The 16,832-nt window shown below is 51.6% G+C and overlaps 1 protein-coding gene across 2 annotated transcripts in view; it reads right to left on the bottom strand.

Moving 5' to 3' along the window:
* Nucleotides 1–1,313: 1,313 nt before the first annotated feature.
* The window catches only part of PPP1R16B (protein phosphatase 1 regulatory subunit 16B), an 89,735-nt gene continuing 74,216 nt past the window's right edge, over nucleotides 1,314–16,832 (bottom strand). Inside the window, exons 5-11 of one of the 2 annotated variants that reach the window (XM_028121860.2) lie at nucleotides 15,908–16,011; nucleotides 14,092–14,216; nucleotides 11,161–11,286; nucleotides 10,349–10,424; nucleotides 9,469–9,598; nucleotides 9,209–9,377; nucleotides 1,314–6,124 (exon numbers count right to left, since the gene is read on the bottom strand). In XM_028121860.2, coding sequence (XP_027977661.1) covers nucleotides 5,615–6,124; nucleotides 9,209–9,377; nucleotides 9,469–9,598; nucleotides 10,349–10,424; nucleotides 11,161–11,286; nucleotides 14,092–14,216; nucleotides 15,908–16,011 — 1,240 coding nt within the window. In that variant the 3' untranslated portion in view covers nucleotides 1,314–5,614. The remainder of the gene's footprint in view (nucleotides 6,125–9,208; nucleotides 9,378–9,468; nucleotides 9,599–10,348; nucleotides 10,425–11,160; nucleotides 11,287–14,091; nucleotides 14,217–15,907; nucleotides 16,012–16,832) is intronic. The other variant, XM_028121861.2, reaches the window with a different exon arrangement.

Genomic DNA, 16,832 nt, shown 5'->3' with positions numbered 1-16,832 from the left:
CCATCAGGTTTTTGGCCTGGCAAAACCTCACTCTCCACCCACTTTCCACCTGCATCTGGGCAACCGTAGAGTGCTGGGGAAAAGAAAACGCAACCTGTGCCTTAAATTCACGATCTCAAGTGGGTCCTCAAGGTTGCCTGCTAGCCTACATTTCCCTCATTCATTCTACCTTTTCCTCTTTTTCTTACGCTTAGAGTTTGCTTCCTCTTTCACTGAGAAAATAGAAGCGGTCAGAGAGAACTTTGACACGCTCCCGCCACATCTACCTACCTGTCTACACCTCTGCCCACATACTGGGCCTTCTGTTACCACCAATGAACTACCTCTGCGCCTAACACCAATCCTTCCATTTGGGCGTTCGCTGCCAGCGCCGCTACTACTAACCTACTTCCCTACAGCAATTCTTGCCCAGATCGCCGGTTTCCCTTCTTCACTGGTTCATTCCTATCAGCCTACAAACATGCTGGAATATTTTTCATCTTAGATCCACCCTCTCTTGACCTTACATTCCTCTAGAGCTTCCTCTTATAGCATAAAACCTGAAACCAGTTGTCCCGTTTTCCTCCCATTCTTTCTCGAACTGGTCCAAACAGGCTATGCTTCCACTGCTCAACCAAAGCCTCTTGTCAAGATCATCAGGAGCTCCATCACAGCGCTAAATCCAAGAGTCCGTTTTGAGGCCACGTTTTCTTTGTGTAAATGAGAAAGCACACGTACAACTGTAAAATGCCTCTTCATAAATGTGAGAGGTTACCATGATTACTTGTAAACCAGTAAACATTTAAAATTGATGAATGCCCATTGCTGCAAAGATACCTCTATTCTTCCCACCCTCTCCCCATCCCCAACCTGCCTGTGAAGTTTTTGAAGCCTAAGTGGGGTTGCCTTCCATCCATGTGTTCCTGCTCTGGCATTCAATATCCGATATGTATATCGGATATTGAATGTGTGTGTGTGTGTGTGTGTGTGTGTGTGTGTGTGTGTGTGCGCGCGCGCGCGCGCACGTGTGTATCGTTATGGGGCTCCATGTTATTCCAAAGGGAACATTTGACAAAGCGAAGGTCGTTCCCAACCACCCTTCTTTTCTTGAATTCCTCGGGTTTCACATTCCCCCAGTCTAGAAAGACATCTGCTCCATGTCTGAGCCCTCAGAGAGCTCCCTCTGTTTTAGGGGCCTCATGGGAGAGCCCTCTGTAGTGGGGACTGGGACCAGGAGCCCTCCCTGCCCTCTCTCCCAGGGATCACCTCTTTGTGAATTCAAATCACCATAATTCAAGTGAGCTCACAGCAATAACCACAGCCATGCTAGCAGGTGTTATTAAAAGGAATTTAATAATCTTAATTAAAAACTCTCAACAGGGAATTCTGTCACAGGCCTCGGCAGCTGGAAGCAACTCCAGGAGCATGCCCCTTTTGGGTGTGGTCGAGCCTCGGTCTTGGATCGAGGCCCACCACTGCCACATGGCAAGGAGCTACCTGGAAGTTACTTCAATACAATATCAAAGATCTGCAAGGATTTTTTTTAAAAAAAGTTTTAAATATATTAGACTCTCTTGATTGCTATTTTTACACAAAGCTGCTGATACAGTATACAGAGTTTTAACTTTTTTTTCACATAAAATACATTTTTCTTAAATGTTCTCTGTACGTCAGTGGCTTCTGGTCTGGGGAATTATTGCGGAGGGCTGGGGTTCTGCAGACTTTTCCTCAGTGTGCAGAGCCAGGCCCCGCACTGTCGCACTTGCAATGCCCATGGGAAGCAGGCCCTCTGGTGAACTGGCCAACAAGAGTCTCCTGTCAAGGAGAGGTCTACAGCTTCTGGCAAAGGGGGTCACTTCTGCAGAGTCAACCACTGACCACATGACCCCTTTGCTCTTACGTGCACTGGGGTGGGGGAGGCCGTCCCCAGGCCACAATAGCAAGAGTTAAACACAGTCCTTCTGGGTATCTCGTAAAAAACTGCCCTTCTGGAAATTGCCCCAGTATCCTGCTCTGGGAAAGCAAGTGGGAGAGAGAGCTCAAGATCAAAAGGTATCTGACACCAATCACCAAAATGGCCTCATGTTATGACGAAGCCAGCAAACTGTGGTGGGGTAGGACAGGGGCCACCTCCCGTGAGGTTTCCTACAGCCACTGAAATTGATCAAACAGTGCAGAGCGGTTTAATCGCTGCTGTGTATTTGATGGAGAATTACATCCTGAACTCTTCAGTAGAGCTGGGGCCAGGGTTTATTCAACTTCCCTGCGCTCTTGCCAGGAACTCACTATCTGATGATGGCCACCAATTTTCGGTGGTTTGGGGGCACAGGGTGGGAGCAAAGGCCAGAGTTCAAAAAAAAAAAAATGCTAGAGCTCACCGTGAGCCACGTGGCACATGCTTTGGAAGTAGCCTCCTTTAACCGGTCTGGTCTCAGAGGGAGCTGAGCATCTGGTACACCTTGCTAGCTTTCTTCCAGCTCCTTGATCCCCACCCATCGGGAGGAGAGGCAGACGCTTGAGGAAAGGCTTCAGTGTTAAAGAAGTTCCTCGTCTCCCATTATCCATTGGTGGGGCAGGAGGACCCCATAACAAATGAGCAAAAATGAGGAAGAGACAAGGAGTTTCAGAACCCGAGATGCATTTGACAGCAAATTCCAGACTCTTGGTTCTTCTACCTGCTGACCTCAAACTGCTATTATACAACGCCCCAAAGATGCTGGCCTGAAGGCAGCTATCCCTGAAAGTTCCGGACAGACTTGGAATGCTGTCTCCCTAGAACCAAGATCCAACATCTGCATTTGATAGCAAATGTTATTCAGGGATGGCCACGGCAGCAGTTTCTCTAGGGATTCTAGGAGCTAGAAACCGGGTTGAAGCTGGACCAGGATGTGGTCACTCCGTCTCAAGTGAATTGAATGGGGCTGCTGATACCGGTGGTCCTCAAGGGATGAAAACCGTACAAGGCAGTCTCCTCACCCTGTCTTGTTCCTCCTTTACCCCGAGAACCTAACGTAGTGCCTGGTAGGGTCTCAGCTACTCAATAAACTACGTGAGCAAATAAATGAGTCACCCTGACCCCTTGTCCCTCAACACCAAGGAGACCCTTGGGGAAAGTTCCCCAGGTCCCTGAAGCCCTAATAGGGAATGACTTACCCCCAACTGAAAACAAGAGCTAAAATGCCTATGAGTCTGCAGTTGGCTCCTGCCAGGGAATCAGCTGGGATTCCCGGCCTTCTGGGTGGGAGATGAATGGCCCAGGAGGCAACAAGTGAGGGCAAAGGAGGGACCGGCCAGGAGGGCTCAGCTTGGGCAAGAAGTGCCTTCAGTCTCCAGCTCCCAAGCAAACAGATCGGGAAACCCTGCACAGCCCCCTCCTAGGAGTGTATGGCTTCTTCTGCTTGCAGCTACGTTGGCTCAAGAGGAATTCAGGGTCAGTCTAATCTGAACACTGTTTTAAAGCCAAAGGTATGTGTGTTCCGGATCATCCTCTGCCCCGCTCCTAGGCTCCTAGGCTGACATGATGGAGAGCCTGCCCCAGACAGATGCCAGGGACTCGGGAGGCATCATGCCTACCCATCTGCAGCCTCCTGAGCTGCCCCTCCACCCTAGACTGGATCTGTCCTGGAGTTGGGGTGGGGCTGGCCTGGTGCTGGGACCCTCCGTGCACCCAGGAGCCACCAGGTGCACAGTAACTCCACAGAGCCCTCTGTTCTCTGGTCCAGCTGCCCTGCTCCTGGTAAAGCATCAGCCAGGCCCTGGGATCCAGCTCCCTCTCTGGGCTGGGGGGCCACGGAGGCCACAGTGGGGGCTGGGACTGATAAACAGCAGACCCCATTACTAGAGCTGTGGCACAGGGGGGCTCCTCTAGCCCCAGCCCCCCTCCCTCTGGCCCAGGTGCCCCTCGGGGAGAATTTCTCATAGGCTCAGAAAGAAGAAGATTAGAAGGAACCCAGAGTTGTCCCCCAAATCCCAGAATCTGGACTAGGGGACCCCTTCAGAGTTCTAAGGAGGTAGTTTTAGGACAAATAAAAGGCGCTCAGAGCAGGGAACAAACCTGCTGCTTATTAAGTTCACCAATAGGTTTTGGCTGAGCCTGTGGACAGTACCCAACTCATGGGCAGCAATTTCAAGGGGGCTCTTGAGAAGATGCAGTAGAGAGGTGGTGGGCAGCCTGCCCTTCTCAGTCTCCCCTCCCCAGCGTCGGGGAGATCAGGGCTACGAGACTGTTGGGCCGTGGGGAAGCCCCATTCCAGCCCCACCACTGCTCTCCTGAACGCAATGCAGGGTGTTGGTCATGGGCACATTGGATTTGCAGCCGTGGAGTGTCACCACTCCCACAAGGGCAGGCTGGGAGCCCCTGGGCCCGGCAGGACCTCACAAGGGCTACCTGGCAGACTTGTCTCACCAAGCATTCCAAAAAAGGCAAAGCTGGGCCTGGGGTCCTAGGCATTTACTCTGGGACGGGTGGGGGCCTCCCAGCAGTCCCTTACTACTCACTCTGATGGCTCAGGCTGAGGAAGTCTGGCTGACACAGGCTGGACTGAAGCTACCTGAATATTCACAAAGATCCCCCAGGGCACTGGGCTATGTCACAGCTACTAAAGATGCTTACAGAAATTAACACCAACTCACTCCTCGCCCTGGAAAGCCCTTCCAAAGCAAGCTCCTCCCTTAGCTCCATGTTTCGACCACCAGTCCGTAAAACCTAGTGATCATGATGTTATCCAGGAAAGAAAGCAAGAAAGCAAATTCAGTTATCTCTCACCTGGCGTTCTGCCGCCTAAGAGAATTCTTTTATCAAGTGCACTTTTGGACACACTAACTTTGTTCCCTCTTCCTTCCAATTTTTGCTACTTCCATCCAGAAGTAAAATGTGATTTGGATTATTCCGGGAATGGAAGAGCCTGGCTCTCCACCTCAGCCTCCGGGAGGTCACACAGCTGGCTCCCAGCGTGGGCAAGGCTCTGGGGGAGCAGGCCACTGCCCATCTCATGGACCCATGTGGCTTCATAGCTCCCTCTGATCAAAGAGTGGACCTCCTGCTCCTTCCAGATGTGGATGATGACAAAAGGCCCGGTATGACTCCGGGTAGGGCTGTGAGTCTCAGCTTAGCAGGCCCCCTTCGCTGCTAAAGCCACTTTGGCAGTGGTGACAAAACGGAGTCTTAGCCTCAATCCTTTTGGGAAGAGCCCACAAATCATCAATCCCACCTGCTTCCCACGAGCCCGGCTATGTCATTCCCACACATGGTTGAGTGTGTGTGTGTGTGTGTGTGTGTGTGTGTGTGTGCACGTGCACGCCGGTATGTGATATGCGGGTACTGGTCCAGAGAAGCCTTTACCGACAACCAAACTGGAATCCCAGCCCCCCCTCCCAAAATCTGGCAGCGGGGTGAGTCAGGAAGCCACGATGGGCCTTGTTTCTGATGGCAGACAATGCAGCAGGAAGCAGCAGAACCGTGGGAAGTGGCGATGCTATGGGCTGCTGGGTGAGAGGTGGGGTCAGCGTTCCCCTGGAAAGCAGAGCCCACCTCCCCGCAAGCTGCCCTCTCATGTCTCCCCAGCCAGGGCCGCTGGGTGGGTCTGGATCCCAGAGACCCTTCCCCGAAGCATCTCTCTCCTCCGTGACACAGAGACTAGGAGATGCGGCAGCAGCCATGGACCTTCTCCTCCATCTCCTCCATGGGCGCCTTGAACTTCAAGAGCGGGGGATCTCCGCTGGTGACCGTGTAATAGACCGAGGTGTCATTGCTGCTGTATGGTGAAGTTCTGCCTCCGATCAAGGGGGCCTTGCCTTCACTGCCGCCCTCGCCCGTCCTGGCCATGCTGCCGCCCAGGTGGGTACTCAGGAAGGGGTGGCTGAGCAGCTTGGTTGCAGCCCGCTGCCGCTTCAGCTCCAGAAGCGTCTGGGGACTCTGTTCCTTGTAGCCACTCCAGGGAGGGGTGGCGTCGGCCACACCGGGGCTGCCGTAGGCCATGCTGTAGTCGGGCACCTCGTGCACTTTCCAGACGTCCCCGTTGGACAGCGCGTACTGGTAGGTGCTGACCGGAGCCCGGAGGCCATTCTCAACAGGCCCATCCATTTCACTTCGCGGGATCTTGGTAGAGAACTCAGAAAGCAGCACGGGCTTCTCCAGCCGGGGGTTCTGAAGGGGAGAAGGACAACATTGCCAGCCGGTTAGAGGATCGGAACGCACTCCCCACTTGCATCTCTGCAGAGGGCATTCTTGTCTGGACCTGTTTGCCCAACTGGGCTAATGGGACCTGCATTCCGCTTTAGGGGACTCGCCAATCTATGTGTTTTGGGAGAGCTGACTGATCCCCATCCTTGCTGCAGGGGCTGGACCATGACCCCCAGGCCTGGCCCATCAACATACTCCCTGCAGGAATTGATTCTTGACTGAAATTGATGCCATGAGACTCAACGCTGGGACTTGTGCCAGAACAACTGAGAAAGAGAAGTTCTGTGTGTGCAGAACTCGAGGGTGGTGAGGACAATGGAAGCTGGGGGTCTGGGGGGACTGCACATCAAAGGGCCCACTTGACAGCAAAGCTGATGTGAAAGGAGGCTGAAGGGGTGCACTTGGAGCCCCAAGATTCAGCTGGTCCCAGACTCTGCAGTTGCACGAGCTGAAAAATTCCTGTTTCATGTCAGCCGGTTTTAGCTGAGTTTTTGGTCACCTATAATCTTTCCTATGTATTCCCAGCAAATACCTACTGTGAACGGCGGAGATTCTAACCCAGAAATCCCTGGATAACAAGAGCTTTAAAAGGAGCCACTGCCTAAAAACTAGAAACTCAAAGGTAGCGACATTTCATGCTCACAAAAATATAAACCATAGTAAAACCCACCATAAGTGAAGTCAAAAGACACATTAAAAAAAACTACAACATATATGACAGAAAGGGACTAATTTCCCAAATAGACAATTCTTAAAAGCCCATTCTAAAAAGCCCAACTATCCAACAGAAAAAAACCAACAAAGGAGACTAATGTGCAGCTCACAGCAATGATGATGATGATAAAAAAATAATAATATCAATATTATTATTATTAAACATATGCTATTATGTTTATAGCATATAAACACAGGAGAAAATATTCAATCTCACTCATAATTAATGACAAAAATTAAAGCAACAAAATTATCTTTACCTATCACACTGACAAATATTTAAAATATGTGTTATGACTTGGTGTCGGCAAGAGTGTGGGGAAACAGGCAGGTACGTAAAGTGCCACAATCTCTTTGGAGGACAATATCACATCATCTCCCACCCCCAAAAAATTCGTTTTTAAGAAAGAATGCATACTTTGCACCAGCAAGCCCATTTCTAGGACTTCATTTCACAGATATATGTTCCTTTAGGGGAGAAAAGCCTGAAAGTCACCATTAGGCAGGTGGGAAATTATGACAAGTACTTGTTCTAGAATGTTCCACATCTGGTAAAAAAAACGAAAGCAATCTTCCTGTGCTGATTCGTGATTCCAAGAATCTCCATTTCTTGGAAAGATCTCCAAGAAATATATAATTAGGTTAAAATACAGTAAGGTGAGGGGCACTTCCCATAGTAAGCTTCCATTTATGTATGTCTCTTCTTTTTGTTTTTAATGGCACCTCTGAGCTATGCAGGCAGACTGATGCCACATTTGGAGCATTTTTTTTTTTCAGCTTGAATTTTTGTATCTATTTTCTTTTTTTTTTAAGATTTTATTTATTTATTTGAGAGAGAGAGAGAGAATGAGAGAGAGCACGAGAGGGAAGAGGGTCAGAGAGAGAAGCAGACTCCCTGCTGAGCAGGGAGCCCGATGCGGGGCTCGATCCCGGGACTCCAGGCTCATGACCTGAGCCGAAGGCAGCCGCTCAACCAACTGAGCCACCCAGGCACCCCTGTATCTATTTTCTTTACTTCCTGAATGGTCCTGGAAAAGACCATTCTTCATTGTCTAAATCAGCGCTTCTCTAACTCCATGCATATGAGTCAACTGGGGCTCTCGTGAAAATGCACATGCTGAATCACCAGGTCTGGGTTGGGTTGAATTTCAGCGTTTCTAACAAACTCCTGATGATGCTTTGATGAGCACAGATCTAAGACACTAGTTCTCAGCTTCGGATGCATATTGGAATCACCTGGGGAGTTAAAAACACGTGTACAATGCCCATCTGAAAAGGCTACACCATGTGATTCCCACTCTATGACATTCTGGAAAAGGCAAAACCATGGAGACAGTAAAAAGTTCAGTGGTTGCCAGGGGGCTGGGGAGGGATGGACAGGTGGGGCACCAGGGATTTTTAGGGCAGTGAAAGTATTCTGTATGAAACTTTAACGGATATGATGGATATATGACATCACACATTTGTCAACATCCATAGAATGTCGAACACCGAGGGTAAACCCTAAGGTAAACTATGAATTTTAGTTAATAATCATGTATCAATATTGGTTCATCAATGATAATATACCTACTACACTAATGCAAGATGTTAATACCACTGGAAAACCCCACATGATGAAGGGGGTGTGTGGAAACTGCATGTACTTCCTACGTATGTCTTCTATAAGCTACAACTGCTCCAAAAAATCAAGTTTATTAATTTTTTTTTAAATACATCAATATAAAGCCTGAGCCCCAGGCCCAAAGATTCCGATTTAATTAGTCTGGGTTGCAACCTAGACACCAGAATTTTAAAACAACAAAAACAAAAACACCTCCCCAGTGATGTGCAGCAAGCCCACCAGGGTGGCTCGGATGAAAAGGGACGGGCAAGAAGAGCTCAGTGGGGCTGCTGGGAGAGCAGAGGTACAGTCGCTCTGGAAAATTCCTTGGCAGCATCTCTAGTAGCCTCCCCATGACTCGTTCTGCATTCTGGCTATACAAGCCTTCAGCAAATAGGGCTTATGCACACCACAAACCATGTATAAGAATGTCTTGAGCAGCTTTATTCAAAGTAGCCCCAAAGGTAAACAGTGGCTACCTTTAGGGTGGGGGGACCACCGAAAGAGAACCTGGGAGTAGCCCCAAACTTGAAACAACCCAAATGTCCACCAACAGGAGAATGGACACGTACACTGTAGTATATTTAAACAACAGAACTCTCCAGACCAAGGAAAAAGATTGAACTACTGCTACATCCCTGCACAGAGATGAAGTTCATGGTGATGAAGGAAGTCAGCAGAAAAGACTACAGAATGCTTGGGTCCATTCACATGCAGATGTAGACACTTACTGGGTCCTTATTCTCTTGGTCTGTCCTGGTCTCCCTGATGTCCCCATTGTAGGTGGCGGTCCGTTGATCCTCAGCCGCGCTCCGCTGCTGCCACAGTATGGCCTCTCCCTCGTACTCCTTCCTGTACAGGTTGGTCCTGTCCGACAGGCTGGCTCGACGCACCACCTTCCTGAGGGGAGAGAGGAGCTGCTGGTGGGCTGCGCCCAAGCCCCACAGGCAGGAGCGCCCTGGGGGACCGCGGCCGGACTGCCCTGACTCACCCACGGCTCCCCGCGCTGGACGTTCTCCGGCTCAAGGATGACTTGTGTCTCAGCTGTGACTTCATGATGACGTCATGCTTGTGTTTGAGCTCCAACAGCAGGACTTTGAACTCCTCCTCCTCACACAGGTCTGAAGGGGAGAGGAAGCTGTTGTGGGGAGCAGTGCAGGGGCCCGTGGCCCCCAAGGGCCCTCCAGACCACAGAAGCTGCCACCCCAATGCACTGAAAACTTCCAGCATCTTTTGGGGGCATCCCGGGAGGGAGGGAAACAACACCGGCCTCACTTCCTGGGCTACACCCCAATCCTTAGAGGATAAAAACAGGAAACGCAGGGCCCATACAGTCACAGCTCCTAAGGTTCTCCGCTATGACCAAAAGATCCATCCACCCTCAGTAGTTTCCAACAGGAGTCATCAACTCTCCAGTGATGTAAGAAGTATCAAGAGAAACAAGCAGGTACTTTACGTAGCCCAAGCCAAAACTTATAGATATCTCGAATCATATATACCTACCCGTTCAATCCAACCAATCCCTTCATTCATCTATCCACCTACTCACTGACCCAGCCATCCACCCATCAATTCAGCCCCTACCCACCCATCCACTGATTCATCCATCCATCCATCCATCCATCCATCCTTCCATCCATCCATCCATCCCCCATCCATCATCCATCCACTCATCCATACATTTATCTATCCATCCATCCAGCTGTTCATCTGTACACTAATCTACCCTTCATTAATTTATTCATTCATTCTTCTACCCGTCCACACACCAATCCACCATCTAGCCAACTCTGTATTTACCCAATTATCCCAATATCCCTCAAAAAATTGATGAGTAACTAAGCGTGTACTGGGTTGTATACGGGGCTTACCTATTGGCATCTCATCCATGGATGTCCTAGCACTGAGACTGGCCCCATGGGACACCAATAGCTCTGCCATCTGCATCTGAAATACAGGAAGAAGCCCACGTTCCCCCTGGGCTCAAAAAGCCTAGGAGGTAGAGAGAGTGCCCCCACGTTTCTCAGGATCCGATGTAAGAGTGATGGGGCAAAACTGGTCCGCAGGGAAGGCTCTGCACCCTGGAGCCAGGAATCCTGGCAACACAATGGGCTTGACACCTCCTCCGACATGCCTGGGCCGTGCCAAGGGATAGCAGGAGTCCGCTGTAAATCTAGAGCTGCCAGGTATCTTTTTTTTTTTTAAAGATTTTATTTATTTGACAGAGAGAGAGCACAAGTAGGCCGAGTGGCAGGCAGAGGGAGAGGGAGAAGCAGGCTCCCCGCTGAGCAGGGAGCCGGACGTGGGGCTCGATCCCAGGACCCCAGGAACGTGACCCGAGCCGAAGGCAGCCACGCAACCAACTGAGCCACCCAGGCGCCCCGAGCTGCCAGGTATCTAAGGAGGGACTGTAAAAGCTGCAATCAGAGTTTTATATCTGGGAAACAGAGGGAGAAACGATGCAAATCAGAAATGTGAGGAATTTTCTAATTTGGTAAATTTGATTATCATCTTCTTTAGGACACAACTTATCAAATGTTTTTGTAAATTCTCTAGGTCTTTTCCTATCCCACAAACTAGCTGTAGTCCACACCTTAAGTGGGTCTTGTGAACCAACTGCCAGCCCCGAGGACAGCGGGCGGGTCCTTCATGCCCTCGCGCACAGCCCCCGGCTGAGAGTTACCTGTCCCCAGAAGGCAGCTGCGTGCAGGGGCTCCCAGCCGTCCCAGTCCTTGACATCCACGCGCACCCCGTGGTCCAGGAGGAGCTCAGCTGCCCGCAGGTATCCATTGGCTCCAGCTATGTGCAGCTGAAGGAGAGGGGGAAAGTGAGCCTTCCCTATGGGTGCCAGTCCCACTTTTGGAGACGGGACAGCCCTCTTCCTAACCCAAATCCCAGCTCATCTCCGGGGACGGTAGAATGGAATAGAATGAAGCAGAAATCCAGCCACATTGCAAAGCATTATTAAGGCCACTCTTCATCCTGTGGTTGGTCTGAGAGCCCCTGTGGTTAACGCAACAGCACTTACTGAGTCCCTACCATGTGCTGAGCTCTGAGGAGGGGGTTTCAGAGGCCCAGCGTGTCCTACAAATTGTCTCCAATGTCTACAAATTCTCTGACATACCTCCCTTAAGAGAGGAAGTTTAATTCCTCTTGCCTTGAATGTGGGCCAGAACAAGTGACTCACTGCTAACAAGTAGAACATTGTGAAGTGGCGGTGTGTGATTTCTGAGGTGAGGTCATAAAAGGCATCGCTGCTTCTACCTCATGCTCTCTGGGATCAATCACTCTCGGATAAAGCAGCCATCATGTAGTACAGAGAGGCCATTAGGAGGTGAAACACTGAGGCCAGCCCTAACTTGCCAGCCGTGTGAGTGCACCATCTTGGAAATGGATCTTCCAGCCCCAGTCAAGTCTTCAGATGATGGCAGCCTCCTGGGAGACGCCCACCAGAGCTACCAAGCTAAGCTGTTCCCAATTTCCTAACCACAGAAACCATGTGAGATAATAAATATCGATCGTTGTTTCAAGAGGCTAAGTTTTTGGGCTCCTTCATTACACAATAGGCAATCGGTACATCCAATAAAGGAAAGCCTCGTGCTGAGGCCACAGCTCTTCTATCTGACACCATTCAAGGCCTCTGGTGATGGACACCACCCTGGGGACCTCGCTTGTCCCATCTGCTTGATCTCCAGAAAGTACATAAAGCACTTAGCACGCGACAGACACTCAGTAAGTGATGAACATTCTCAGAGAGCCGTGAGTGATGACGAGGCACACCGTGGGAACGGATGAAGGAGTAAGGAGGTGAGGCAAAGAGAAACCAACTGCCCAGCCGAGGTGGGAGGCAGAGGTGAGAGCCCAAGTAGGCCGGCAGAAGGCTGGCTGGGAGGAGACCAGAGAGCTCCAGGGAGCTGAGCTCTTGGACAACAGAGCTGCAGGCCGTGGGACAGAGAAGGCACGGCCCTAGGAAGCAGCCCTTCAGAACACGGCCCCGATGGTCCGACGTTGCCTCATCCTGGGGTACGGCTGCTATAAGGTTCTGGCAAACAGAGGTATTCCTTTATTTTTCAATTTGCATAAGAAGCCTGGTTGTGATCTGGTACTCGCACACAAGAAAATTAGAATAATCATCTGATTTATAAATGTGTGCTGTTTGCCAGTTGGGGAGATGACAGCCGACAGGGCCAGCCAGACATTACAAACTGTGCGGCCTCATACTTGGCGGGGAATAAAAAGGCATGACTGCGATCGTGATAGTGTTAGTAATAATAATGACAACGTGAACCCCTAATATCTACTGAGAGTTTAGAGACTCTGTGCTTAGCACCTACATGCAGAATCCCATTTATTCCTCCCAACAACCTGGTGTGGAAGGGACTGTTAGTAAACCCCACTTTCCTGGGAAGACCTGAGACCTAGTATGGGCCTGGCCAGCCTCAGTCCAAGAGGAGGAAACCCGTGCGTCTAGAGGGCCCAGCCACAGACCCAAAGAAGCTCCAGCCAGGATGGGCCTGGCCCTGGGACAGCCTGGTTCTGCCTTCGTACCGCAGTGTTCGGTCTCACTGAATCTTTGAGTGCTGGGCTGAGCAGGGACCCAGTTAATTGGAAAGGGCATGAGGCAGAGGGTGGGGCTCAGGAACCAGGTGGGAGGAGCCCAGTCATTACACCTGAGTCACCAGGTCAGGCCTAAGGGGCAGTGAGCGGTCTTGGTACTGCTGAGCCCTACCTGGTGAGCTCAAGATTTTGAGACTCCTGAGTGCTCACGGCCAGCACGGACCCCAAGCCGAGGCCAAGGCCCAGCCATCGGCGGAGGGGGTACATGGGCTTCCGAGGCCATGCTCTTGTTTTCAGTTTAGAGCCTCAGAAGCAGACCCTCCCCAATACGGGGCTCCATCGTGCTAGGAGAGCCTAAGAAGAGAGGTCAACGTTTCCAATCCCTGACACTTGAGCTGAAAGGATGAGTGGAGCCAATCAGGCAGACCTGAGAGAGAAGAGGGTTCCCTTGTTCTCTGTCTCCATGGTCTAGTGAAGTATGTGGCACACGGGTGTGTGTTGCTTGGATGGATGAATGAACCGATGGACGGATGGATGACTGGGGGTGTCTGGGCTCGGAAGTCAAAGAACCCAGGGGAAAGGCTGTTGTGGCGAGGTTCGGGGAGGCTGCTGAGGCTGGGCGGAGGGGTGGGAGAGGAGATCTTAAGGCAGGGTAATGGGCGGTGCAAAGCAAAGTGGCACGTGAGAGTGGATGGCTGGTGGCTCCAGTCTTTATGTGGGAGACACCACTGGAGGACAACAACATAATGAGCTCGGATGAACACCTGGAACTTGAGGTGAAGGAGGAACTGCGAGACAGAGCTGGTGGACATCAGGGTTCCTGACCCCCAGCCCCAGCTGAGACTGGCCAGATTCTCAAAGGCGCTGAGCCCTGCTCTGCTAACTCTCCATATTCCGGGGGCAACCCCAGCCCCAGAGCAGGTCTGGAGGAGGTTCAAGGCCACGGACGGGCCCCAACTGTGTCAGCTTAACTTCGACCAGGTGCTGGCCCACTTCAGCCCGAGTTGGTCTGGTACTGAGCCCCCCAGCCCCAACCCGCCCTGGCCCGTCTGCTCACCAGTGTGGCGCCCTGGGCATCTATCCAGTCAAGGTCCTGGCCCGCTGCTATCATACAGTGGATGTCTGCAATCATCCGCTGCTCAGGAGCCGCCCGCATCTCGTTGATTTTCTCTTGGGTGATGCCTGTGTAGGAAAGTGAGGACCGAGTCAGCACCCCGGGCCTAGGCCCCATTCGGGGAGGGGTGGCGGGGCAGATGGGCGAGGCACAGCTCCTACTCCCCAGGGCCTGCCGGGCAAGGGACTAGACAGCCACACCCAGAGGTCACTGTCTCCTAGGCCCGGTGAACACACAGCCACGAACCGGCCCACTGAACAAGGGCCATTCCTGCCTGGTGCCCAGTAGGCACTACAAGAGTACTGGTTACTGTTACATATTCTGTTCCTCTACACCAGAAATCCCTACCGTCCACCTGTCAGCCTCCAACCACTCAAATGGCTGGCTCTGCCTCATGCTGTAGACCCAGCCGGGATCACCTCCCTTGCTGACCTCCTCTGACCACCTATGTGACCAGGGGTCTGCTGGTTCCCCTCATCCCGACCATGGCTGTGTTCGTGGCATGGTGTTTTCATGAATTTCTGTTATGGGAATGAATGAATGCATGAATGAACGAATGAACAAACAAATACATAACTTCTGAATAGCAAGTCGAGTCCACTGAGGTGGAAGGACCCGGACAGATGTTCTGTAGCCTGAATCTCTGGCTAAAAGTCTAATTGTTACTGGCAGCTACTAAATAGCATTTAAGGAGGCGAAAGTGACATGTTCTATACAAAGGTCCATTAGATGGAACATTCTGGGACAGAATTTGGGGGAGGTCTGTAAACTGGAAAGGAGGAGGAAAAAATGACAATTTCATTAGCACTAACGTTGAATTGAAATATAGCATTTCCTTCCATGAGGCCAAAAGTCAAATCCACAGCAGAACTAGCAATGCCTGTGGCTTTGTCACCAGCAGAAAGTGCACCTACTTTCCTAACATGTCATCTTGCTGTTTCGTGAATTAATCAAGTTTCTACATAACACGTTTAGGAATATTTTGGTAGCCATAGTTTAATATCATTGGGTTCCTTTATAATCGATCCTGTGATTGTGACAACCACATTTGAAAACACAATTCCCGAAGGGGGGCCCACAGATTCACCAGATTGGTACAAAAACGAAGACGGTCGGCCGAAGACGGACAGGCAGAGCCTGGGTGCTGGGGAATGGAGGGACCCCACTGTGGTTATCACAGCAGCCCGGGGGAAGGAACTCAAGGGCAGGGTCCCGGCCGGCCCTCACACTGCGGCCAAGGGTCTGGATTTGAGCTTTCTGCGGAGACCTCCTGAAATATGTCCGCGTGCTGGTGGGGGTGGGCAGGTCTCTGATTGCTACTTTTGTTTCCTCTCTGAAGCTCATTTGTGAGCTGAAAACAGCCCACAGCTTGTTTACCCGGGCCCCTGGCAGCCAGCATGGTGCCTGGCACTGAGCGGGCACCCGCGAATGTTCTTGACTCTTGATTATTTTCCCAAATGGGAACATATCTTTCTTGTGAATGTTTATTGAATTGGATTGTCACAGCTGACGAAGGGGAGACAGGGCCAGCTGAGGCCGCTTGCGTGTGTGGGTGACACAGAGGAGAACAATGCCTCCCTCCTGCCCAGCACGGTTTTCCAAGGGTCCTTTTTTGTCTTTATCTTGCTAATCACCAGGATAACAATCGTAATGAGGACCCATCCCATTTCCCGGGCGCTGAGCCTGAGGTGGGCATGTAGCCAGCTCATTGGCTGGGAATAACCTGTGCCCACGTTAGGGCGTGCCACCCTGGTCTTACCCTGGTACGCCATGCACGTCTCGATGACATCCAGGGTGGGTTCATCCTCACAGAGGTCATACGGCATGTTCCCATCCGAGTTGACAGCGAGTAAGTCGGCCCCACTGGAGATGGAAGGTGAGAGTGAAGGCCGGGGAGGTGTGGCTGGGGTTGGTCTGGCTGCCTCTGCCCTCCGGCCTCTCACCTGCAACCCCGCTGTGCACCCCAGCGCCCCCAGCCCCTCGCTCTCGCTGGGGCACCCCAGCTAGGACAGCGGCTTCAGGACTCAGCTTCTCCCAGGAAAGCTGTCCCAGCAGACCTCCCCCGGCTTCCTGCTCTGTTGGGCCAGCAGGCAGGCACTTGGGGACAAATGTCAAAGTCCTCCCTGGTGACCATAACACAAATAACACGAATGGCCCTATGCACACATCATCTTCTTTAATCTTCATACTAGTCCTTTCGGGTTGTTCCTGTTGGCCATCTCACTCAAGAGGATACAAAGACTCAGGCAAGTTCAGTTGCTTGTCCGAGGTCACACAGCGAGGATGTGGGAGGGTCAAGGCTCAAACCCCCACTCTATTTCAATCTGTGTCCCCCTGCAGAAACATCCTCAGCTCTCCCCCACTGTCTCCAAGTCCCAACCCAGAGGCTGACAGGACAGGGGCAGGACGGAGCCTTGGGGCTCCCCAGCAGAACCTATTTTGGGGGCCAGTGGTTCCCACGTGTGGTCCTGGGCTGCCCTGCAGAATCCCCTGGGCATCCCTGAAATACAGTGCAACTTCCTGGACTCTACTCCAGACCCCCTGAAACAGTCTCTGGGGGTGGGGCTTGGGAGTGGGTATTCTGAAGCCATGGCCCACATGATTCTGGTACAGATCAGCATTGGGGACCCACTGCACTAGGCTGGCACCACTCCCTTCCCTCTGGGCACCATCACTGATCAGGT

The sequence above is a fragment of the Eumetopias jubatus genome, unplaced genomic scaffold (assembly GCF_037043125.1).
Source record: "Eumetopias jubatus isolate StellerSeaLion01/CBP00866 unplaced genomic scaffold, mEumJub1_p1.0 scaffold_9, whole genome shotgun sequence".
Classification (NCBI taxonomy): Eukaryota; Metazoa; Chordata; class Mammalia; order Carnivora; family Otariidae; genus Eumetopias; species Eumetopias jubatus.
The sequence above is the reverse complement of the archived record's forward strand: the minus strand, read 5'-3'. Positions and strand labels throughout refer to the sequence as shown.